Source organism: Paroedura picta, chromosome 3, assembly GCF_049243985.1.
Source record: "Paroedura picta isolate Pp20150507F chromosome 3, Ppicta_v3.0, whole genome shotgun sequence".
NCBI classification, from domain to species: domain Eukaryota; kingdom Metazoa; phylum Chordata; class Lepidosauria; order Squamata; family Gekkonidae; genus Paroedura; species Paroedura picta.
Window position 1 is genome coordinate 65,322,139 of NC_135371.1, and position 24,982 is coordinate 65,347,120.

Below are 24,982 nucleotides of genomic sequence, written 5' to 3' on the forward strand. Positions count from 1 at the left end.
ATTATGGCGAATGGCACCTGATGCCTTTGAAGGTTGTGACTCCAGCAGCATTTTTATTAGTGTGACACTTCAGAGAATGAAATTCTTTGCAGTCATGCATGCTCTGTGCTGTCTGTCAACTTCGCTTTAAGAAAGGAAAAAGGAATGTCTTTTCACACTGGAGAGAATGTAAGGCAGGCAGCACTGCTACAGATCTACCATTGTGCTTTGTTTCTCATATCTTCAAGGTTGTAAAATCTTTGATCCAACAGAGTAAGCAAACCTCCCAGAATTCCTACAGAGGCAAATGGGGAGCCCAGCTACCCCTGCTCTGTACAGCAGTTTTAATCTCACCAGGAGCCGATTAATGCATCTTCTCTCCCAGGACTCTCCTGGGTGGGGATGTGGGGAAGCACTGTTTATGGGGAACCCAGCAGGATCAGATGGAAGAGCTCACTAGCCTCTGCATTTGTAGTAAAGTACACTGGTTTATTTAGTTGATATGCTTCTTTACAGAATGCAGAAAACACATCTTTAAAATAATTATTATATAAGGACATAAAAACACATCAGTGGTTGGTGAACACTCTTAATACAAGATTCTCTCCACTGTTACAGTGTCTAGTGGCATAAATAAACAGCACTGGTGCTTAGGGGGAAGGCGGCTGATGAGAATGCCATTGTTATTATTCTGTTCACTGCCCCTTCGCCTCCAGTTTCTATGGTGACAGGTAGGCCCAGGCCTGAAACTGTTTGTGCTTGCGCATGACCAGTACAAAGTAGTATCAGTTGCTAGGGACAACGGCACTGTTTGGAAGGCCCTTCTGACTTGCAGCATTTGGGCTTAGGAGGCTCTGTGTATGGATAACTTGGAGACATCTGAAAGGCAGGCTTGCCAGGGTAAGTTTTGGCACTGTGCTGCCATGGCTAGTGGCTGAGAAAGGGAAGGGCTCTTACAAGCAGGTTTCCACCATCTGTTTAAAAGTAGTGCCACTTGATCCCTGTCCCTTCCGTTAGCATGCCTATGTGAGGCCTGGACCACGCTGCCTCTCCTCATCTCAGACATACTGCAACAGTCAAGTGGGCAGGGGGGGAAGGAGAGAAGAAGAGAGGAAATTTGGTTTAAAAAACAAAACAAAAAAACTTTGTAGGACAAATGTATACCTGCCAAACTAGACACAGGTAAAAACTGAAGCATCCTTTACAGTCACCCTCACTTCAACACATACCTCCCAGCCCACCTCATGGGGCAGAAGCAGAGTGCAGAACTAGAAGGGCCCTTAATCAAACTAATATTTGCCTTTGATAGGTAAAATCCTGTTCAAGTAGGGTTTTTTTAAAGGCTTGATGGGAAATGCCACCCCTGCAAGTTCAGACGTGCAGGTTATCTGAACCATTAATCCACTAGTTAGCTGGCCATGTCAGCACACAAACATACTTTGCAAAACAGTCAATATGGCTTAAAACGTGTCTGCTTTGTGTGCAAAGTCAGCCAGAGGCTGCCCAGCCCCCAGCCAGGGGATGGACTAATTATTGCAAAGGGTTTTGTCCTCCCTCTTAATGTACCAAAAATAGTCTCAAGTGGACAAGGGGGGGGGGGGAAATCCATGCTTAACATGTCTTTGTCAAAGGAAAAAAGGCATGGGAGTGACCTTGAGGGCAGCTAACTTCCCAGGAGAAAGATGAGAAAGCTCACTTTTCAAAAAGGCAAGAAACTTAGACATGATTCTAATACGTGGTTCTAAAACAGTGACTATGAAAGACCAAAAAGGCAAATAAAACAAAACCCAAAATGAGCGAAGCAGTCAGTCCTGTTGAGTTGATACTAAGAAGCTAAGCTCATACAAACTGCTGGCAGCGTTACTGTTTTTAATTTATTTTTTAATAAAACAATTTGAGGCTGTATCAAAAATTTAGTAAAAAATTAGAGCTGAGAGTTCACTGATTTTAACTATGAACTACTTCTGGCGCTTTTTATTTTCCCAACCGCCAGACAGCTACTATTGCGTCTGTGTGTGCGCAGAGGAGAACAGGGAGGGAGTTGGATAGGACAACCAGAAAGGATGGGGGAGGAGGAACTGTTCCAATACTGTGGTCTAGGAGGAGTTTTGATGTGAGGAAACTGCATTACACTACATAAAAATATTGCATCTTCACCAAAATACCTCAAGAGTGTTTCAAAAGCCAGAGTTTGCCTTCCAGATGAAAAATCTCACAGCAGCACCATGAACCTTTCAGCCTGAGGATACCACTGCTGGGCCTCCAGTTTCCCAAAGGCAGCAATGTCACTACATAGCGAGATTTGACACAGCTTTCTGATAACTGCAAAGAGTTCCCTAAACTTATCTCTTATAAGAAACTTGCAGCTGTCAACACAGCATCTGTCTAGGAACAGCAGGGTAGAGCAACAAGTCCTCTCTCTCTACAGTTTGCAAAAGGACCCCCACTTGATGACTGATTTGTATAACGTGTGAAAAAATAGGATTCCTTTGATTTAAAAAGATGGTCCCTCAGCCTGACTGGCATTGGAAACACCCCGGGAGCTTATTTGTAGTAAAGCACTTCCCCTCCCCGTCCCTAAATCTATACATACAAGTTTAGGTAACAGCGATTAAATGTAAAAACTTAATGTTGACCTCAAAGTCCTCTGAATTTAATTCTTAGGCTATGTTTCATGTTATGCCCTGTAGCTAGACACATGTGAATAGAAAAAACAGTACAGTTAGTTTTAAAGGCAAACAGCAGAGACCCAGTGTGCCACCCCAGTGCTGCCTGCATGTCCAGCCAGTCTCCCTCTGCACAAGTTCACTGATGCTTTGAGACGCCTGCTGTCAGAAATACTTTTTGAGCCAAGAAGATTTTTTCTATGAATAAACAAAACAAAAGCTGTTAGGCAAAAATAAAAGCAGTCTCCCAAAAGTTCCACAAGCACTCTGGTGTAGCAAATGCATTTGGAGAGGGCCTGCTGGGACCGGGCAACACTTGAGATTCCGGATGTTGGTTTTCTGGTTGGTAATGGATTTGCAGGCCAACGATCCCTACAGACAACACTGGTGTGGAACTGTAGGCCCCATCTCCACATGCGTCTCTTGTTCATTAAGGAGGGACATAAGGGGGTGGAGACCTGTATGGGGTCATGTTCTTCGGGCGGGAACCTTTACCTTCCATGGGTGCTGTGAAGGGTGGGGGAGGTTGATAGGGAGGTGCATTGGGATCTTCATCCCGCAGTGGTGTGTACTCCCCTATGGTGTCTTGGTTGAGTGGTGTGGTCTCTGGCATGTTCTGATTTGGGTACTCAGGGGGTGGGAGAGGAGCTTTTTCTTCCTGTAGGATCAATGGCATGCTGGAAGAAGGAGGTGGCTTAGAATCGTCTAGTTCATCAGCAAAAATTATTGGTACTCCCTTCTTGATAAAGGTAGCCTGGTCTTCTATGGTAAGTTTGCCTTTTCTCTTCTTGCGATAGCAAATCATAGCAATAATTCCAGCAATAAGCAGAATGGCTGCCACCACGACAGCAGGGATTACTGTGTGCAGGTACACATCATCCTCACTTGTCTTTTCTGGATCTCGTCCTGGAAGCACATCTGTAGGTGGTGCAGTTGTAGGTGGTCCTTCTTTAGTTACTGGAATAAATTGAATATGTCTGCAGCTGCCAGCACCAACTACAGAAATGTTGATGGGCCTAAATTCTGGTTCTAAGGCATTAGAAAACGCTTGGCTTGGAACACCAGAATCATCAGAAATTTTTTTGCTCAAGGCTCGAATTTTCTCTTTTGGGCATGGTTCAAAAGGCAGAGTATTGTTTGTCCACTCAACTACAATAGACCCTTTGCTGATGTTACCTATGGTAATAGTACTACTGTTTCTGTCTCCAAGTGCAAATGCCAGCTTCTTCACCAACATAATTTTCTTGTGAATGTCATTGGTAACTGTATTATGGTCTCCGTGGAATCTGGCCTTAAATTTAACTGGAGGCACCTCATCAGATTCAAGTGCATGGACAAATATTTCAAATGCATCCACAGCTGTAAGGCCACCTTTGTCAGTGGCATGCATGAAATATTCATGAATGCCTGAATGGGTGTGATTAGGGAGCCCATACATGAGCTGACTAGTGCTATTGAATTGCACCCAAGAATTTTCTTCTAGTGGCTGCTCACCTAATAGTTTCATGGTCAGCTGCAGTTTATCAGTGGTGGTATCTTCCTTGTCATAGAAAGTATCTGAAGGTATTTTAAGCTCAAAGTAAGTGCCCACCCATGCATCTACTCGGTCAATGTGGTTTTTCAGCACAGGTGGATCATTGGGCACACGGGGAGTTCCAACAGTAGTAGTACGCACGCGAGTTGCTGGCGAAGCTTTTTCCGGTTTAATGAGAGGCGACCGAGTAGTTCCAGGCGTCTTTGAAGGTCGAGGAGTTTTAGGACCTCTCTTAGGAGTTTTTCGTGTTGTAATATCTGTGGTTGATGGTGTGGCTGGTTTGGGAGTGGTTCCTCTTGGCTTCTTTGTTGTGGGTGGGGTAACTACAGCAGTAGGTTCCACATACCCTGTCACTGTCGGCTGAATGGGCCCAGGGAGAGTAGTAGTTGCTTCTCCCACTCTGGTTGGTTGAATTGGTCCAAGTGTTGGTGTCTGAACAATAGCACCTCTTGTTCTAATAGTAACTGTGGGTTTCTTAGGCAAAGGTACAGGTTCTCTCACTGGAGGAGCTGTTGTTTCAGTAGGAGGTGCAATGGCTGGAGAAGTGGGTGTTGGAACAATTCTAGTTGGAGGCTCTTGGAGGCCTGTTGTTGGTGGTCCAACAGCAGTCACAGGTGTTGGTGTAGCATTAATTTGCCGCCGAATTCTCTTTGGAAGATTAGGTTTCTTATTAGCAATATGCCAGCCAACTACAGGGTAGCCAAGATGAGCAGACATTGTACCTTCTTTCGCTGGAGTTTCAACATTGCTTATGTTTGGGACGCTATTTTGGCTCAAGGAACAGCCCAATTTCCAGGAGAGTAGAGCTCCATTCTCCACCACCTTCTTTGCATTCCCTGGTCCAGCCATAAATGCTGACATGTCAAAAAGTCTATTATTTACAACAGGTACTAATTTCATGTTATACAGTTCCACTTCTGAGAAGCTTTTCATGCGGTTTAAAAGTTCAATCCTTTGCTTTGGTGTCATTTTTGTTAAGTCAGCATCCAAAATCACAGTCAAAATAGTGACTGGTTCCTCTGCACTACACACAAATGGTGCTGCTTCATTTATATCTTGTGAAGTCACCCGTACCGACTGAGGTTCATTGTGATCTTCAGGATGAACCTCAATTGAAAAGACATTGGTGGTTTGGGGTATGTAGCTTCCATTAGATATTAGCTGCATTGCATTCACTGAAATATAATGAATGCCCTTATCTGTATCAAGTGGGAGACCTTCCAGGGTGCTACTGTTTGGGTCCCAATGCAGCCAAGAAGGCAAAGATTCTTTTCCAGCTTCAGTGATCTATTAAAGAGAAAGAACAAATATAATAAGTTATGCTTTCTTTAAGAAAACAGTAAGATAAAGTCTGATACTTTTAAAGTTTATACAGCAGTGATTTAAAACTTCTCCAATGTGCAATGTGGAAGATAAACCAAGAGTTCAGTTTGTAAGAGGCTGAAGATAACCGCAAGTTCATTAGTCGAAACAAGCTTGTAACACATTGGTTACTGTGGCAAGTAAAAATAATCTCCAGGTAATATTTATTAAACAGCAAGTAATGTTTTCTTTTAGGTTATTGATGTACTACAAAAGATACAAATATAGGCATGTGTGTGGTGGAGGCAGGCAAATATCTTTTTTTGCCGGACAGTAATCTTTACAGACTTCTTTGCACGGGCATGTTACATTAGTCTGTTTGATTCAGATGGGCAGCTGTGCTGGTCTGAAGCAGCAGAACAAAGCTGGAGTACAGTGGCTCCTTTAAGACCAATACAGTTTTATTCAAGGTATAAGCTTTTGTGTGCAAGCACATATCTTCAGATACTGATGAAGTGTGCATGCACACAAAACTTATGCGGTGAATAAAACTCATTCGTCTCTACAATATGCTCCAGGAGAACCTGTTACTCTTTATTAAAAGATAACTTTCCATGATCACCAGAACTCTGGTACAAAAATAACAAGTTACAGAACAATGAAAAATACTAAATCTCCTGTTGCATTACAGACAAGAATGCAGACAGGATACTGAGCAGCAACATGAAAGTGATGGTAGCTAACTAGATCCTCAGCTATTACAGGGCAAAAGGTAGTAAAGGTGGGAATCTGATGCTAAAAGGAAAAGGGCAGTTTGATAAAGTACACTGGTCATTACAGAGTGAGGACTTTTAAAAATCCTGACACTATTTCAAATATGTTTGGTGCTTAATGAAGACCAGCACTCATGACTCATACATTTTGATGAGAATTTCACTGTTTTGCCAAACCTGGTGTCAACCATGGCAATGCTAGGGCTCTCCCAATTTGTTACTGGACCCACTCATCAAGTCGGCCATACACTCGCTGTGGTCTTAAGTGCAGGGATATATGTAGATCTGGTGGTGGCTAATGCAATCTCACGGTCAGACCAGTATGCCCTGAAGGCCAGGCTCAGGATATCACCCCCTTCCTGTGTGGGCAGTGGGTGTATTTTAGCCCGCCTGCGTAGACTTATGGATTGGATTGGATTCCTTATTGCTCTGCGGGACTCAATACCTCCCAGCACTAGTGGGGGACTGGCAGTTCTGCTTCATGGTCACCAATCTTTATTTACGGTCATTTAGACCAAAACTTTAGATGCACTACTATACAATAAGGTAAAGGTATCCCCTGTGCAAGTACCAAGTCATGTCTGACCCTTGGGGTGACGCCTTCAAGCGTTTTCATGGCAGACTCAATACGGGGTGGTTTGCAGGGCCTTCCCCAATCATTACCGTTTTGCCCCCCAGCAAGCTGGATACTCATTTTACCGACCTCGGAAGGATGGAAGGCTGAGTCAACCAAGAGCCGGCTGCTGGGATCGAACTCCCAACCTCATGGTCAGAGTTTCAGACAGCATGCCAGCTGCCTTACCACTCTGCGCCACAAGAGGCCTTCTACTATACAATAGCAGTTTGTAAAAGGGGAAGGTAATACATTAAAAGGTTAAAAAATGCATGAATAAAACTTAAAACTTCTCCACCATAAAAGTCAACATTTAAAAGCATTAACTACCGTTGATCTTCAAGAGAACTTCAAGAGGAACTAAGGAACTAAGAAAGAAAAGGAAAATGTTCAGGAAATGGAGGGAAGGACAGAGCTCTAAAGAAGAGTACCTAAGGTTACTAGGCACTGTAGATCAATCATAAGAAAGGCCAAAGCTGAAGGTGAGCTAAGATTGGCCAGGGAAGCCCATTGTAACAAGAAAAGATTTTTCAGCTATGTGAGGAGCAAACGTAAAGTGAAGGAGGCAATAGGCCCACTGTTGGGTGCGGATGGACAAACTCTAACGGAAGATGCAGAGAAAGCAGAAAGGCTTAGTGCCTATTTTACATCTGTTTTTTTCCCACAGGTCAAAGTGTTTAGGCACATCTAGAGATGGCAGTAGCCAATGAATAGTGTCTGGGTGGCAGGTTAACATGGATAGAGAGGTTGTCGAGAGGCATTTAGCTGCACTGGATGAGTTCAAATCCCCTGGTCCGGATGAAATGCATCCGAGAGTACTCAAAGAACTTTCCAGAGAACTTGCACAGCCCTTGTCCATCATCTTCAGAACCTCTTTAAGGACTGGAGATGTCCCGGAGGACTGGAAGAGAGCAAATGTTATTCCGATCTTCAAAAAAGGGAGGAAGGATGACCTGGGAAACTACAGACCAGTGAGTCTGACCTCTGTTGTGGGGAAGATAATGGAGCAGATATTAAAGGGAGCGATCTGCAAACATCTGGAGGACAATTTGGTGATCCAAGGAAGTCAGCATGGATTTGTCTCCAACAGGTCCTGCCAGACCAACCTGGTTTCCTTTTTTGACCAAGTAACAGGTTTGCTGAATCGGGGAAATTCGGTTGATGTCATTTACTTGGATTTTAGTAAAGCTTTTGACAAGGTTCCCCATGATGTTCTGATGGATAAGTTGAAGGACTGCAATCTGGATTTTCAGATAGTTAGGTGGATAGGGAATTGGTTAGAGAACCGCACTCAAAGAGTTGTTGTCAATGGTGTTTCATCAGACTGGAGAGAGGTGAGTAGCGGGGTACCTCAGGACTCGGTGCTCGGCCCGGTACTTTTTAACATATTTATTAATGATCTAGATGAGGGGGTGGAGGGACTACTCATCAAGTTTGCAGATGACACCAAATTGGGAGGACTGGCAAATACTCCGGAAGATAGAGACAGAGTTCAACGAGATCTGAACACAATGGAAAAATGGGCAAATGAGAACAAGATGCAATTTAATAAAGATAAGTGTAAAGTTCTGCATCTGGGTCAGAAAAATGAAAAGAATGCCTACTGGATGGGGGATACACTTCTAGGTAACACTGGGTGTGAACGAGACCTTGGGGTACTTGTGGACTGTAAGCTAAACATGAGCAGGCAGTGTGATGCAGCAGTAAAAAAGGCAAATGCCATTTTGGGCTGTACCAACAGGGGCATCACATCAAAATCACAAGATGTCATAGTCCCATTGTATATGGCACTGGCCAGACCACACCTGGAGTACTGTGTGCAGTTCTGGAGGCCTCACTTCAAGAAGGATGTGGATAAAATTGAAAGGGTACAGAGGAGAGCGACGAGGATGATCTGGGGCCAAGGGACCAAGCCCTATGAAGATAGGTTGAGGGACTTGGTAATGTTCAGCCTGGAGAAAAGGAGGTTGAGAGGGGACATGATAGCCCTCTTTAAGTAATTGAAAGGTTGTCACTTGGAGGAGGGCAGGATGCTGTTTCCATTGGCTACAGAAGAAAGGACGCGCAGTAATGGGTTTAAACTACAATGATATAGGCTAGATATCAGGAAAAAAAATATTCACAGTCAGAGTAGTTCAGCAGTGGAATAGGCTGCCTAAGGAGGTGGTGAGCTCCACTCACTGGCAGTCTTCAACAAAGGTTGGATACACACTTTTCTTGGATGCTTTAGGATGCTTTGGGCTGATCCTGCATTGAGCATGGGGTTGGACCAGATGGCCTGTATGGTCCCTTCCAACTCTATTATTCTGTGATAAAGGATCTCCTGTGCTCAGGATTTACTACTTTTCTTAGATATTGCATCTGGGTGTTCCTGTTTAGAAGATCTTTCCTAAAAAGTGGGTCCTGAATACGGCTGAAATCATGTTGCCTCTCTACTTCTATCACTCTTGTCTTAACAAGATCTATAGCCTTGTCATAAACTATAGACAAAAACAATTGATATGAGAGACCATAGTAGCACAACCTTTTAGTGAGTGCCATTTTTTCAAGGTGCGACGAATGTGTTTATCACTATTGGACTTGCAAGACCTTGCTGTCGGAAAAGTAGTTTTAGCCAGAATGTAAAGGTAGCTATCCAAAGCCTGGACTGAATGTTGACCATACCTGTCTCAATCCTAAGTGCTATGTTTGAGATGTTGTTTGGTATTGCCAGAATTGCCCTCAGAAATTTAGACTGGACCTTTTCTAGACTGCCCAATCTGTCCGTTATACTAATTGGAGCTTCATATGTTAGCTGAGCAAGAGCCTTAGCCTTGAAGACATTAATTGCTGCTGGAATGTAGCGGCCTCCTTTCTGCCAAAAGAATTTTTTAAATTGCACCTGCACTTTTCTGTGCATTTAAAGAGATGTTATTAATATGGGCAGATCTTGAATAGGTTGCCTGGAAAATAACACCAAGATATATGTACTGTTGGACTTGTTCTATTAGGGCACCATTTAGTCTCCAGATATGAGATTTAGGTCTCTTACCACATACCATGATCTTGGTCTTATCATGGTTAATTACCAGGCTATTCAATTGACAGTAGGAGTTTAGTGCTCTTAATGCTCTTCTCAGTCCTATAGGGGTTCTGGCAAATATGGCTAAATCATCAGCGTATAACAAAAGTGAGATGTGTCTTTCCCCAACTTTTGGTGGGTGGAAATTTGGTTTCTTCCGAGTGGCCAATATCATTGTCGAGAACGACTAGTTTGGGCAGCGCGGGGGGTCCGGAGAAGGAGCGTGCTGACAGGAGCGGAAACCTAAGAAAGGAAGATACAGAGGAAGAGATCCCGACAGACCCTCTTTGGATACGAAACTTACATAAAGGGATGTGGGGAATCAGTTCGCCAGGGGTGGGGGAAACGGTAGCACAGGGGCAGTCAGTACAAGCGGGGAGAGCAAGGGAGAAATCCAGGGCGGGGCGGTGGCGGAGAGACGCGGAGTCCCGGAAGGGCGAGGTCCGCCTGAGAAGCCCGGAGGGTGGAGACAGGGGCTAGAGAGGCTACTTAAGGAAGCGTCAATGAGGAGATGGGGTTGGAGGCGTAGTGAAAGAACTACCCTGAACCCAGGAGCGGGAGAGAGAATACCGACTCCATTCTGAGATGCTGTTTCCTACAGATAAAGCCTTCTAGTCCCGGGTCTCCCTCACCGAACAACGTGGCGGACCCGAAGCGTGGCAAAGACCCGGCGGACCCTGACAATCATTTATAAAGAAATTGAAAAGGAGAGGGGCTAAGATACTGCCCTGCTTAAATCCCTTTCCAGAGTTAATTATATTAGTTAGATGGCCTTGGGGAGTACACTTAACTCTGATAGCTGTGTCTTTGTATAAGTTTTTAATTAAGAAAAGTAGACATCTGTCAATGGATGTCCTTTCTAATTTGGCCCATAGCAAATTTCTAGAAATAGAATCAAATGCACATTTAAAATCAATGAAGGCAATATAAAGGGAGGACACTGTTTTAGATGAATATTTAGCTATCAGGTGGTCAGCTAACATACTGTGGCCCAGCGTTGACCTTCCTTTTCTAAAGCCTCCTTGTTCCTCTATGAGCAGGTTTTCTTCCTCTAGCCAGTCTTGGAATTTCCAACTTAAATGCCTTGCATATAATTTGCTTACAGTACTCAATAAACTTATAGGCCTATAAGTTTTTTGTAGCTACCTTTTTTGTAGCTTGAACCACCAGTGTGACCTCCCACCCTTTCGGAAATCTGCCTGATCTCTCAATTACTGTGAAGAGCTTGGCTAGTACTTGGCTAGTACTGTTGTCCACCAATCAATGTTTCTCTTTATTAAATCAGGGGGTACTAGATCATAGCCAGGAGCTTTACCTGATTTCAAAGTTCCTATCAGCTTCCTTATTTCTGCCTGGCCAACTTGTGGCCAGTCAGGCAGATGGGCTTCCACTTCAATTTCCATTGACTGGGGAATATTCAGGCCCATTCCGCACAGATTCATTGTAGCAGGAGTGTGGCAAATTGTAATCGCTACTAAAATGCAGTTATGCACAACATCGTACACAATCTGCCACACTCCTGAAACAGTCCCGCTAGAAGCGCTTCGTTGTAGCACTTCCAGGGAAATCCCAAAAAGTGGATTCACCCTCTGGAAAGTGCTACACTCTTGCAACCAATCTGCAACATTAGCGAAAAAGTTCTGTGTGTTACCATTGTTGCGGTTTCAGCAAAGTCCCTCCCCCTGGCTCTCTCCTTTGATCTTCCGGCGAAACGATCACCATTTTTTTTTCTCGGAGCGAGTGGAGAGCAACGAACCGGCGAGCCTTCATTCACCCAGCGAGGCTTCCCCGGCTGCAGTCCCTCCACAGAGCTGTTTTAAGTCACCAAGCACCAACAGCTCCGTTTGCTGGTTCCCTTTATTTTCGGCCGAAAATCGTGCCCATGCATGGGGGGGGGGGATTTTTTTTTCACTTGGGGGGAGCGTGGCAACGATGAAACGGCAGCTCACACGCCACCTGCCAGCTAGATGAGTCTCTCCGTTGCAACGAATCAACGCAGATTCGTTGCAACGTGTTGTTGTTTTTTTAAACCTGCCTTGGGAAAGGGGCTTTTCAGGAGCATGATAACAGCCGCCCATTGGCAGATTGTTTGATTGACGGCCAGGGGCGGGACAAAGCTCGGCAAATATCGCTTCCTGGATAGTGATTTTTTTTTATTTTTTATAATTTTATTATTTATTATTATATGAAGCATTTACAGAAAAGTAAAGAGAAAAAAGCGACCAGCTGATATGGTTTGCCACCCTCTTTTAACATACATATTCAGTTCCCATCACATATTAATCCTAATCTAGAAGTTTTTACCATCTTTCTTAGCAAAATGATTGTTAATACATATGAGAGTATGATCTGTTATGAGAATATATTCTATTATTATCTTAAGTGATATAAGGTCAGTCGCCTTCATAAATTGGCCCTGACCTAAGAGTTACTGCTGCTGTCTTGTTAATACATATGAAGTATAGTTTGCCATCCTCTTTTAGCATACATATTGGCATACATATTCAGTTCCCATCACATATTGATCCTGATCTAGAAGTTATTACCATCTTTCTTAGCAGAGTAATTGTTGATACATATGAGAGTATAATCTATTATAAGAATATATTCTATTATTGTCTTAGATGATATAAAGTCAGTTCCCTTCATATATTGGTCCTGTCCTAAAAGTTACTGCTGCTGTCTTCCCCACAGGAAACCAGGAGAATGCTCCACTGTTCATCACATCCTTCAGGTGGTCACAGAAAATGAAATTGTGTTTTTTTCCATAGTAGAGTATTTTCAGGGCCAAAGAAGTCTCTTACTTGATTCTTGCTTGCAGTCGCCTTTAAATAGGCTCTGTATACTTTGTCAATCCGGATCTCTTCCTCTGGTCGCACAGAGATATTTCCTGATAGCTTCCTGCGTGCTGTCGCCTTTGAATAGACTCTATTTATTTTGTTGATCCAAATCACTTCCTGCTCTAAATAGACTGTTTTGGGGAGCTTTCATAAAAAGGACAATAAAATAAGATGTGCGAAATTTTCTCAGGTCGGGAGTTATCACAGGGGCATACACTTAGCTCCAGCGGACAATTGAGAAACCTGCCCTCGAGGGCGGCTGAGGGGAATGAGTTGAAACGTGCTCTTGAGAAGGCCCAACAGTATTTTGCTATTGAGATGTTTGTGAGATACGGAGTTGGAGCAAATCCTGACCATCCTTTCAGAGTGCTATAGATTCTAGGAAGAATTGAGAATTCCTCCTGGGAATCTATATCGGAAAGACGTTGCCGTACGACAGCTTTGGCTGTTTTAAGGCCAAGTTCTATTAGATGGTTTGGATCGAGGCCCAGAGTTTATTCCATATTCTAAAATCCTGTTTTAGCTGTTACAAAGGGAATTTTTAATGAATAGCAGTCACTCATTTAGGAAGAACTTGGTAGACATTATTATAAGGAACACATTAATTTATATGACATGAAGAATGAACCTAAATAATGAGATTATTCTATCATTTAGCTAATTATGAGCATTGTTAACTTCCTATAGAACAACTAAATTTGAGAGAATTTGTTAAGTTTATCAGTGGAGCAAAAATTGCACTGAAAAGACTATTTACAGCATTTGTTTCTACAAGACAATTAATTACACAGAAAGCATTTTTAAGCAGAGAAAATTCTGGGACCAGTACACATTACATGAATCCACACAACAGATAAAAACTGGTTTAAATGAATCTTTAGTTTGCACTTCATTTTGACCTTTACTTTGAACATTTAGGCAGGCAGTGAATGTTCACTAGGCAAAGCAAAAAATAAAAGACAAACAAGATATCTACAAGTGGAATTTCATGAATGTTTGCAGGAAGTATGCTTTAGCATTCAGACTCCCCCGTCCAACATATGTGTGTATTTTGCAGTGCTCTTTAGAATACCAATCTAGGCACAATCCAGCCAAAATGTAATAATAAAATCTCATTAATTTCAACAAGTGAGATAAGTATGTGCCAAAATCTCTGTAGCTAACATAAACAGGACTAAAGAGTGCTTTCTGTTAACATGATGTCCTGCTTTTACCTAATACTGCCAGTCACCTGGAAGTAATGTACTATCTGCTTCTTCAGGGAGGTCTGCATAAAAATTACTAATCGGCCCCTCTATTTCACTGCATTCTTCCCCCCCTAACAGTACATAGTTTGCTCCGTCCTAGATCCTTTATGCTAAGTGTTTACCCTTCAATAGCTAAAATGCTTGTTGATACTTACATGGCACCATAGTAACATGACTAATAACATGGTGGAGTAGGAGGAGTCAATAAAAAATTAAAGCTGTACCAGCTCTGACCTTGGGAGGCTCAAGATCCTAATTAGTGTTTCATATTTTTAGGCAGTTACCTGCCTATATATGTTTACTATATTATGCTCTTTGTATTGTATTATTTGTTATATGTCTTCTATAAACCACTTTAAGACTCCATGAGAAAGACAGATTTACTTCAGAATGAAGTAAAAAATGACATCACAAAAGTTCCAGAAAACATAATGGACTCAAAAATTGACAGGTGAAAGACAAGCTGCATTTTATCAGCTTGTCCATTTAAGTTCCTGTTGTCCATTTAAGTTCCTGTATATTTTCCACCTGCAAAGAAATAGAACTGTATTGTGTATCAGAATTACATTCTTTGTTCCTTATGCCACACCTCATTATCTCTCACCAATAGCATAAAATGGCATTCAAATATTGCGGGTGGGTAGGATGGAAAAAAACTCTACTATTGGGACAGCTAGGAAAAATCCAGGTACAGGGCACAAAAGCATGACTTCTTAAAATTGTGAAAATTTCTTCAACCAGTACTTGAAAGTTTTCAAACTTGTTGTACCTATGATGGCTACAAGTATGCATTTAAAAACAGAGCCACTACCAGTATACTCGTCAACTAAAACCCTTATTTCACACATAGACTCTACTGAGATAAATCTCTTTATTCCAAACTATTCTTACTTATGGCACAGCAGTACAATAAATATTGCTGGTAGAGGAAATGGTAGCAACTGATCCCCCAACAGTAAAGTAGGGGTTCTGGTGTACAGAAAGTAATATAAGGATAGGCAGTCCGTATATGACATATACTGAAAGTCTCTCTAATTCAGTCTGCTCAGGGGCCTATATCCCTAGTTTACTGTTTCAAAAGAATCACTTGGGGTTCCTACAACCCCAACTAGAACGGGTACAACACTAAGGTGACCAGATTTTAAGATTGGCACAGAGGGACATGGTGGGGTTGCCAACCTCCAGGCATGACCTGGAGTTCAGGAATCACCGCTCAACCCTGAGCCAGTTCCCTGCCTGATCAATATATAATGCTTTGCAGGATGGGGTCTTAATCAGTCCAGGCCAGAAGAAGCTATGGTGGTTCAGAGGATAACCAGGTCCCAACTGGAAGCTGGCATCCCCAGGGGAGATTTGGAAGTGTTTGATGGTTCTTTCTTTGAGCCTGCAGGTGTGTAAGCCTGAACAGTTTCATGCAGAATGCTAACAAGACCTCATCCAAAGATCACAATAACATGTTCCGCTGATGTTCTGCACCAATTTTTGGATGCAGAACACCCAAGCATTGATCAAAAGCTGTTACATGGATTTTGCCCTTATGAACCAATAAGGCTCTTTACAACTTCTTGGTATGGTTTGTGGTTGTTTTTATTGATTAAGTGTGTGTGTGTAATTTGCTTTGGAAGCACAAAAGCTTTTGTAAAGCATCACTAATTTTCCCCATCAACCCACTTGGTGTCACTGCCTTTTTTTATTATCTTAAACATCCATTATTTAGAAACTGCCGGAGCTTCGAAACCAGTTTTCATGCTTATTTCAGAAGTGTTTGCAGCACTTAGACAGTTATGGATGGAGCTACACATAAACCAACCACCAGAGAATGCAGGCAGCTGAGGCTGGGTGTCCTGCAGACACTCATGTAAATCAGGGTCGCCAACAATCGCATTCCAGCCTACAGTGGTTTATAGTCGTCTCCCAAAGACCATTAAAAAAAGCTCTAAGGAAGGAAGAAAGGGGCATAGATCAGGTATCGACTCTGTGGGGTATAACCAAGGGGAACAGTATCTCGAGGCAATTAGGGGGGGGAAGGGGGAGAGGCCCTTATCTACAAAGAAAACAGGCCCTTCAAGAAGGGAATTTCAGTTTTCAAACCACTTCATGCATGAGGCAAGGAAAGGGGAAAATAGTAATCGGCTTTTTATTTGTCTGCCACCATTTACTTTGTTTTATTATTCTATTTAATTTATGTCCCACCTTTCTACACGTTATCTTTTTTCCAGGGGTCTCCCAGTGCTTCTTTCTGGCCGGCCAGGCAGAGCGAAGCGGCGAGCGGGGCGGAGGCAGCCGCTTGGATGCCTATTCCATCTGGGCTGTTCCGCGGCTCCTACGCCGCCGCCTCCGGCTCCTCCGGCCTGGCCGCCTCGCCTCCATCCTGCTTGACGGGGCTGCAGCTCCTCTGGGGCATGGCACCTGGCAGGGGGAGCGAAGCGGCGAGCGGGACGGAGGCAGCTGCATGGACACCCGGCCCATCTGGGTTGTTCTGCAGTTCCTCCACCACCTCCTCCTCCGGCCCGGCTGCCTCGCCTCCACCCTGCCTGACGGGGCCACGGTTCCTCTGGTGCGTGGCACCTGGCTGGGCAGAGTGGGGGTGGAGGGAGCCAGAGGCATCGAGGCTGTCCCGCTGCATGGCTCCTCCACTGCCACGGCCTCCAGCTCCCTAGAGCTGACTGCCTCGCACCGCTCCGCCTCACGCAACCCTGCGGGGCCTTGCGCCATTGCGGGACAACTGCAGGACACAGCGGGACCCGGGAAAATTCGTCTGAACATGGGGCAGTCCCCACAAAAGTGGGACGGGTGGTCATGTTATAGAACACAGATGTTTCTCTGTCTTGGTTTCCTTATGGCAGTACAGTTTTCAGGAGTTTCCACATGACATTCTATGTTTTCCTCCACTTTGCTGTGATCTTCCCCAGGCTTGTTATTATCTTGTTTGAAAGACTGCAGTCAAAGTGTTTTGGGATACTGTGCTAATCTGAAGATGCCATTTTATTAGGTTCTATCTAAGAATGGGAGGCTTACTAAAATTAGGCAGAATTCAGGATGGCTAGGTGTATTGCAACCCACCAAGGTTTGCAAATGCACAATAAGAAAGCCTTTGCTATCCCTGAAAGAGAATCCACCACAAAAGACAACAGCAAGCGTTTTTGCTTTTAAACAGTCCATACTGCTTCTGCTACCTCAAATGTTTAATGAATTCATCAAGCTCTACATCACCCCCATGATGCTTCATCCATGAGCTATGGCTAATAAAATGTTCACCTCTCACCTAATCCTTCTACCTCCTGATTACAAAAAAGGCTCTACTGCCCTAAATAGTAAAACTCCCCTTAAGAGGGAAGTCAATTACTAAAAATATGAGATTCTCATACAGTACAATGAAACTTTTGGTTTGTGCAAAACAGATGAATTTATGTGGAATTAACAAATTTAAAACTAATGTATCCATAAACTGAGAGCTTGATTTCTCCTAGAAAATTGTTCTACACTTATTACTACAGGTTCTTCAGAGTTGTTTAATTAAAATCAAACAGTGATGTCATTGTGAAAAAGACTGGGGGGAAACCCCAGAACCATTTCACTGCATGTACTTGCCAAGCTCCAACTTCTCTGCAAGTTTTCTATAAATCTGCTAACATGTAAAAGTGCAAAACGAACCTATTCAGGGAGAGGTACCTATTCTGAGACCCCTATCAATTGAAGTCACCAAAATGCAAAGCAGTTGGACAGGGCACTACATAAACCCAGTATCAGGAACACAACAGTATAGGTCATTTAAGGCTTTGGGGCAGGAGAAGAGAGTTGCAACACCACTGCTGTATCATTCAGGAGCCTCTTATTAAGGCTATATCAAATTTGAAGTCCTGAAGCAATTCAATTTGAGAAAAGTTTCCGTGTCTGTCTACAAAATATCAGCACCATCTGTGAACTCTGCCATTTTATGAAGGACAGAAATATCCCCTCAGATATTTAAAGAAGAAAGCCTGCTTTTATTTCCAAATTATTTTGATTCAGTTACAAATCACACAGCAAGACTTTTCCACAGAGAATTGTTTTCTTATGACTCATGGGAGAAAATATGTACTCAGAATTTAAGGATAATGCCCTAGGACAGTGGTTCTCAACCTTCCTAATGCCATGACCCTTTAATACAGTTCTTCATGTTGTGGTGACCCCAACCATAAAATTATGCAAGTGTTCTTTCACAGAAATTAAACCAAAACTGACCAATGGCATGAAGATTCATTGTTCATGATAGTATGTAAATTGGGTTTTTTTCTGGGGTTTCTCAGTTCAGTTCTACCTCTTGTCCCACCATGCTGATCTTGCTCTTTTCCGCTGCTCCAGACAGACGAATGCTCTATCTCTATCTACCCCACAAGGCTGTTGTGTGGATGGTGTCCCCTCTGGCCAAGCTGCTTGCCCTGCCATGACCCCTGTGTGAAAGGGCCGTTCGACCCCCAAAGGGGTCCCAACTCCCAGGTTGAGAACCACTGCCCTAGGAGAACTTGGATTTATGCCTCTGCCATAAAGCCACTTAGATGCACAGGACATATGCCAATTTATCCTTGAAAGGAGGTTTAAAAAGCCCACAACCTCTGAAGCTCTGATCTGGCCAACTGGAACTAAAATGTTAGGCTTTAGGATCCAATACAGGTATGTCAAGATATGCAAATTTAATGTTGGGTCTGGTAGAAACAGTCCCCACAGTACTGACTTCTAGATAATTCTTGGAGATATGAATAACAAGCCTCACATTTGACACACTGATTATTACTGTATTTCATGCTCCCCTCACTCAGTTTCAAATTCTGGATCTTTTCATGCCCCACTCCAGATTTTACAGTTGTTGTTGTTGTTGTTGTTAGGTGCGTAGTCATGTCCAACCCATCGCGACCCCATGGACAATGATCCTCCAGGCCTTTATGTCCTCTACCTTTCCCCGGAGTCCATTTAAGTTCACACCCACTGCTTCAGTCACTCCATCCAGCCACCTCATTCTCTGTTGTCCCCTTCTTTTTTTGCCCTCAATCACTCCCAGCATTAGGCTCTTCTCCAGGGAGTCCTTCCTTCTCATGAGGTAGCCAAAGTATTTGAGTTTCATCTTCAGGATCTGGCCTTCTAAGGAGCAGTCAGGGCTGATCTCCTCTAAGACTGACCAGTTTGTTCGCCTTGCAGTCCAAGGGACTCGCAAGAATCTTCTCCAACACCAGAGTTCAAAAGCCTCAATTCTTTGATGCTCGGTCTTCCTTATGGTCCAACTTTCACAGCGATACATTGGAATTGGGAATACCATAGCCTTGACTAAACGCACTTTTGTTGGCATGGTGATATCTCTGCTGACTAGATTTGCCATAGCTTTCCTCCCCAGGAGCAAGCGTCTTTTAATTTCTTTGCTGCAGTCCCCATCTGCAGTGATCTTGGAGCCCAGGAAAATAAAACTTTTGCACTCTCCTCTTTCACCTGCATCAAAAGGCTCTTTAGTTCCTGGAGGCTTCCGGCTATGATGTCGTCCTGAGAGGATTGCAGGGCATCTGCTCTGCTATCTCTGAAGCCTGACAGGAGTCAATCGCGCAAGCAATTGGCAGAAAAGAGGAGGGGTACGCAAACCCCACCTCACCTTTCTACCCAGGAAGTTCTTGGAGCCGTCTCCAATCCTTTAGGGAGTATATCTCCCTGGATTATAGGCTGTCAGTGTTCCAGGTCCAGAGGACGACTGCCATATTCTATCTCGGACTTTCTTTTCTGTCTTTAATCTTAAAGCATCTGCTTCAACATCGGCTGAGTTCCAAAACATCATTTACTGCAAGTATCTCTCGTTTTTTTTTTCTCCGTCTCTCTTCCTGCATCAAAGCCCTTTGTTTCCCCCCTCCTTTTACTCTGCTCTGCCCGAAGCCACCTCATTATGAGGCAGGCTAATTCTCCTAACTAAGCAGAAGAAGGACTCAAATCAACTCAAATTAATTGGCAAAAGCTCTTACTGCAATTGTTTTTGTTTTCGGAGATAAGAGATAAGAGCTGTGAATGGGAAGATCTCACGAGAACTCTGTTCCAGCACGAGAATATCTGCCTTACTGACTTCAATATGTCACATGCCTGTGCCGGAACGTTAGAGGATAAAACAGAGGACCTCTACTGGCCACTTGTAAAATTGTTTGAGGCTGCTGTTGTCTTTTAAGTCAAAAACATGTCTATGTTAAAAAGATTGGCTCATCTAATAGAGAAACAAACCCAAAATTTCAAAGCATTTACAGAAGGATTGGTCAAAAATATCTTCAAGGAGATCCAAGATGGCAAGGAAGAAGTCTCCAACAGGAATGATGGATCAATAACAGTGGCTGATGACAGCTCTAAACAAGGTGGAAAACCAACAGTAGAAGAGAAATCTGAAATTCTGGAGATGGAAAAGGGGATGTCGGAGTTCTGCAGCCCAGATAAGGACACCCTTTTTAAAAAGACATACAGCCATCTCAAAGCAACAGTGTACAAAAATCAATCAAAAGATATATGGATCTGTAGTGAGTAACCGATTTAAAAGAGCTCTTTGGGGAAAAAATTGTATTGATACTGGAGTCCAGGAGGTGCAACGGCCTCAAGATTTATCGATGCATATTCTGCGGGAAAGAGTACAACTGCACTTTCTACGCCAAAGGCCAATGGGACAGAATATAAGTCTACGGGAACGACAAGATGTAGCAAGCCTCGAGATGAGACCCCCTTGAGAAGACCAAAAGCTCATATTGTTCTGTTTAATGTTAAGCATTTAATCTAAACCTGGAAACTTACTATTCTCTGTATTAATAACATATACTATATTCTATATTTCTATTTTTATGAAAAAGGGGAAGCAGTGTTTTTTTCTCTCTTGTTTCTTTTCTTTTGTAGGCATATAGGTAATATAATCGTTAGTGTTGGAAATATAAAACGGGGTTTTCCCCCCTTATTTTTTATTTTTTATTTATTAGTGTATTGTTATAGGGCCAAAGCTCACACTGATCTGTAGAAAACGTTTAATGTTAAGCTCTCAACTTAAATTTGAAAATATACCTGTCAGGATGGCTCTTAGAATGGGTCAAGTATAAATTGTTTTGTAGATGTATCTGTATTAAGGATAGGGAGAAGCTATGAAATCCTCTTGTAATTTTTTTTTTTGTACATCTTTATGGCAAAGCCCTACTTTCTTTTAGAGTATTGATACAGGGCTAAAACTCATACTGTTTTACAAGAAATGTTTAATGTTAAGCATCTAACTTAAACCTAGAAATATCTGTCAGGATAGCTCTAAGATTGTATCAAGCAGTTAACGTGAGGTCTATGATCTCTCAAGTAGGTTGATTATTAATAACTTCTCTTTTGTATATCTAAATAGGCCTTTTTTTAAATGTAGTGGAAAAGTGGATGGCTCTTAGACTCAGTTTGGGGCAAAAGTTTATATCATTGTGTAGTTAATGTGGGGTCGTACATTTTCAAATGATGATTATATTTTATATTTTACTGTTCTTTGTACTAATAACTTGTATTACATCCTATATTTCTATCTTTATGAAAATAAAAAAACTTGTATATAAAAAAGGCTCTTTAGTTAGCTTTCTGCATATCTGCATATCTGAGGTTGTTGATATTTCTCGCTGCAATCTTGATCCCAATTTGTGACTCATCTAACCCCGCCTTTCTCATGATGTGCTCCGCATACAAGTTAAATGGGCAAGGTGACAGTATACAGCCTTGCCAAACTCTTTTCTCAATTTTGAACCAATCAGTGATTCCATGCCTGGTTCTCATTGTAGCTTCTTGACTTGCATATAGGTTTCTCAAGAGACAGATAAGATGCTCTGATATTCCCATCTCTTTAAGAACTTGCCACAATTTGCTGTGCTCCACACAATCAAAGGCTTTAGCATAGTCAATGAAGCAGAAGTAGATGTTCTTCTGGAACTCCCTAGCTTTCTCCATGATCCATCGTATGTTGGCAATTTTATCTCTAGTTCCTCTGCCTCTTCGAAATCCTGCCTGTACTTCTGGAGATACAGTAGCTAATGGAAATTACCATTTATATTAATTCATATAGTTAAATGTGAGAACTGTGAGGAATTTGCGAGTCATTTAGCAGACAAAATTTCGACTCTCTGCCATAACCTTCCTCCAACTTTGGACACAGAAAGTGAACTAGAGGCCCCTTGGCCATCTTTGGAGAGAACACTGAGTAACTTCAGATCACTTTCCACTAAATTAAGTGGAAAGGATGCTAACAGCAATGAGGCCAACCACTTGACTCATGCCCATTGTGGCTCCTAAAAACAACGGACATAAGAATTGGGCCCCCTCTCTGGGAAATAATCAATCGCTTTCTCAATGGGAGAATTCCCAGAGGGACTAAAAGAAGCAGTGGTGCGCCTGTTGCTCAAAAAAAAAAATCCCTAGACCCGCAGAAGCCTAAAAACTACGGCCCCATCTCGCATCTAGCGTTCCTGGGGATGTTAGTCGAAAGGGCTGCAGTGGACCAAGTATCAGAATTCCTGGAGGAAACTTCAGCCCTTGACCCATTTCAGTTGTGTTTCCGGCCTGGCCATGGGGTAGAAATGGCACTAGTTGCCCTAACGGACAACCTCCATCGCCAGCTAGACCAAGGCAGGTCAGCGCTGTTTATACTATGAGATCTGTCAGAAGCATTTGACACTGTAGATCACAAGCTCCTAGCTCACCGCCTTGCCAATACCAGTATACGGGGGACAGCTTTCAAATGGCTGATCTCCTTCCTCTGGGGTCATGGTCAGAGGGCTGAAATAGGAGAGAGAGAGTATCCAACCGTCATCTACTCACATGTGGAATCCCACAGGGAGCAATCCTCTCTCCAATTTTATTTAACATCTTCATGCGCCCTCTTGCTCAGCTGGTATGGAGGTTTGGGCTGGGTTGCCACCTATATGCAGATGACTGCATATATGCAGATGACTGATGGATGACTGCCCCAATTTCTCCCCCCCCCCGAAAACCTTAGCCAGATGCCTGGAACCAGTGTCAAAATGGCTCAAGCAGAGTCATCTGAAGCTCAACCCTTTAAAGACAGATGTCCTGGGGCTGGGTAACAAGGGACCTAGCGAGAAAGTGCACCAAGATGGAGTGTGTCTAGCAGTAGCCCACTCAGCCAGGAATCTGGGTGTGATACTTGATGCTTCCCTCTCCATGGAGACGCAGGTCACGAGAGTAGCATGGCAGGCCTTCTATCACCTACACCAAGCCAAGCTACTAGCCTACTTGCCACCAGAACACCTAGCCACAGTGATCCATGCAAACCCAAATAACATCCACATGTCCCTCTCAGACATCCCCTCCATGGCCTGAACTAGTCTGACCTCTCTGGGGGCCTTAGTTAAGTTACAGTTCCTGTTATATTGTTGTTGTTTAAGATCACTGAAATTGTGTTATTCAGAACCACTGTTAGATTTTTGTTGTATTTGACTATGTTATATGTTAGGTTGTTCCATGTATCCCTCCCTGACCCATATGGAAGAGTGGTATAAAAATCTCAATAAAATAATGAATAAAAGAATAAATAAATAACCCTGCCCTGAACAACAAGGTCAAAAGACTTCTGAAAGCACAGAGAAATGTTCCACACACCTATTACTGCTCATTCTCTGCACCCTTTGAAAAGCCACTCTTTATGACTTGTGCTCACAGACTGTTGGACTCAACCCAAGGATGACTGGTTACCCTCTCCTTTCCTAAAGATGATCTCTCCTTTGGCTACTGGTTCTACTGTTACCCTTAAACACACTAAAATAAGTAAAGATAAAAATACAAATCTATTAATTTAGCATGAAGAAAACAAGGTTGCACTTACCTGTAACTGTTGTTCATCGAGTGGTCTTCTGTGCAGTCACACATGGGTTCTGTGAAGATCGCAGGCCTGCCACGGAGAAATAACTAGCCAACTAAAGCAAAAAATTGCCTCCCAAGAGTGCTCACCCCTCCCTTCACAGAGTGACTTTCCCACTCAAAGTCACGTGATGTGGGAGGAGTTAGCACTCTCCCCTCAGTCCTTTTTTTGCCGCTTAGCGGGACAATCAATACGTAGCGGCCCAGCGGGGATGGAGGGAGGGTTGTGTGACTGTACAGAAGACCACTCAATGAACAACAGTTACAGGTAAGTGCAACCTTGTTTTCATCTTCGTGGTTTCTGTACAGTCCCACATGGGAGATTAGCAAGATGACTCACCAGTGGAGATGGGGTGGGCTACGAGCAGAGTATAGATTGTAAAGCCGCTTTTCCCACCGCAGCATCCTTCCCAGCATCCACGTCAAGGGTGTAGTGGCGTACAAAGGTACCAGGTGTTGACTATGTAGCCGCCCTGCAAATGTCCAGAATTGGGAGACGAGCTGCAAATGCTGCCGACGAAGCTTGTGCTCTAGTCGAATTTGCTGTAAGCCTCATCGGACATTCCAATCCAGAAGCCTTATAAGCATGACTGATGGCTTGTACAATCCATGTGGAAACAGTCTGGGCAGATGCGGCCTTCTCCTTCCCCTTCCCCTTCCCCTTCCCCAGAAACAGACAAAAAGGGATTCTTCCTGTCTGAAGTCCTTTGTCCTATCTAAATAAAACAGGAAAGGCCTACGAACATTGAGTGTGTGCATTTGTTTTTCAAAATTAGAAGTGGGATGAGGAAACAACACTGGGAGCACTAGCGATTGGCCTAAATGGAACTTAGATACCACTTTAGGTAGGAAAGATGCGCTAGGGCGCAAAATGATTTTGTCAGTAAAAACTTGTAAAAATGGAGGCACTGAAGAAAGGGCTGCCAATTCTCCCACCCTACGAGCTGAAGTAATCGCTACCAAAAATGCAACTTTAAATGATAAAAAACACAAATCCGTAGTAGCTGAGGGCTCAAAAGGTTTATGTATCAGTTTTGATAATACAAGAGATAAACTCCATTGTGGCATTATAGGTGAAACTGGCAGAAACA

General features: G+C 43.2%; 1 protein-coding gene across 3 annotated transcripts in view; it reads right to left on the reverse strand.

Annotated features, from left to right (window-relative positions):
• Nucleotides 1-447: 447 nt before the first annotated feature.
• The window catches only part of DAG1 (dystroglycan 1), a 128,500-nt gene continuing 103,965 nt past the window's right edge, over nt 448-24,982 (reverse strand). For all 3 annotated transcript variants that reach the window (XM_077326099.1, XM_077326100.1, XM_077326102.1), the window contains one exon: nt 448-5,466. In XM_077326099.1, the coding sequence (XP_077182214.1) occupies nt 3,076-5,466 (2,391 nt within the window). In that variant the 3' untranslated portion in view covers nt 448-3,075. The remainder of the gene's footprint in view (nt 5,467-24,982) is intronic.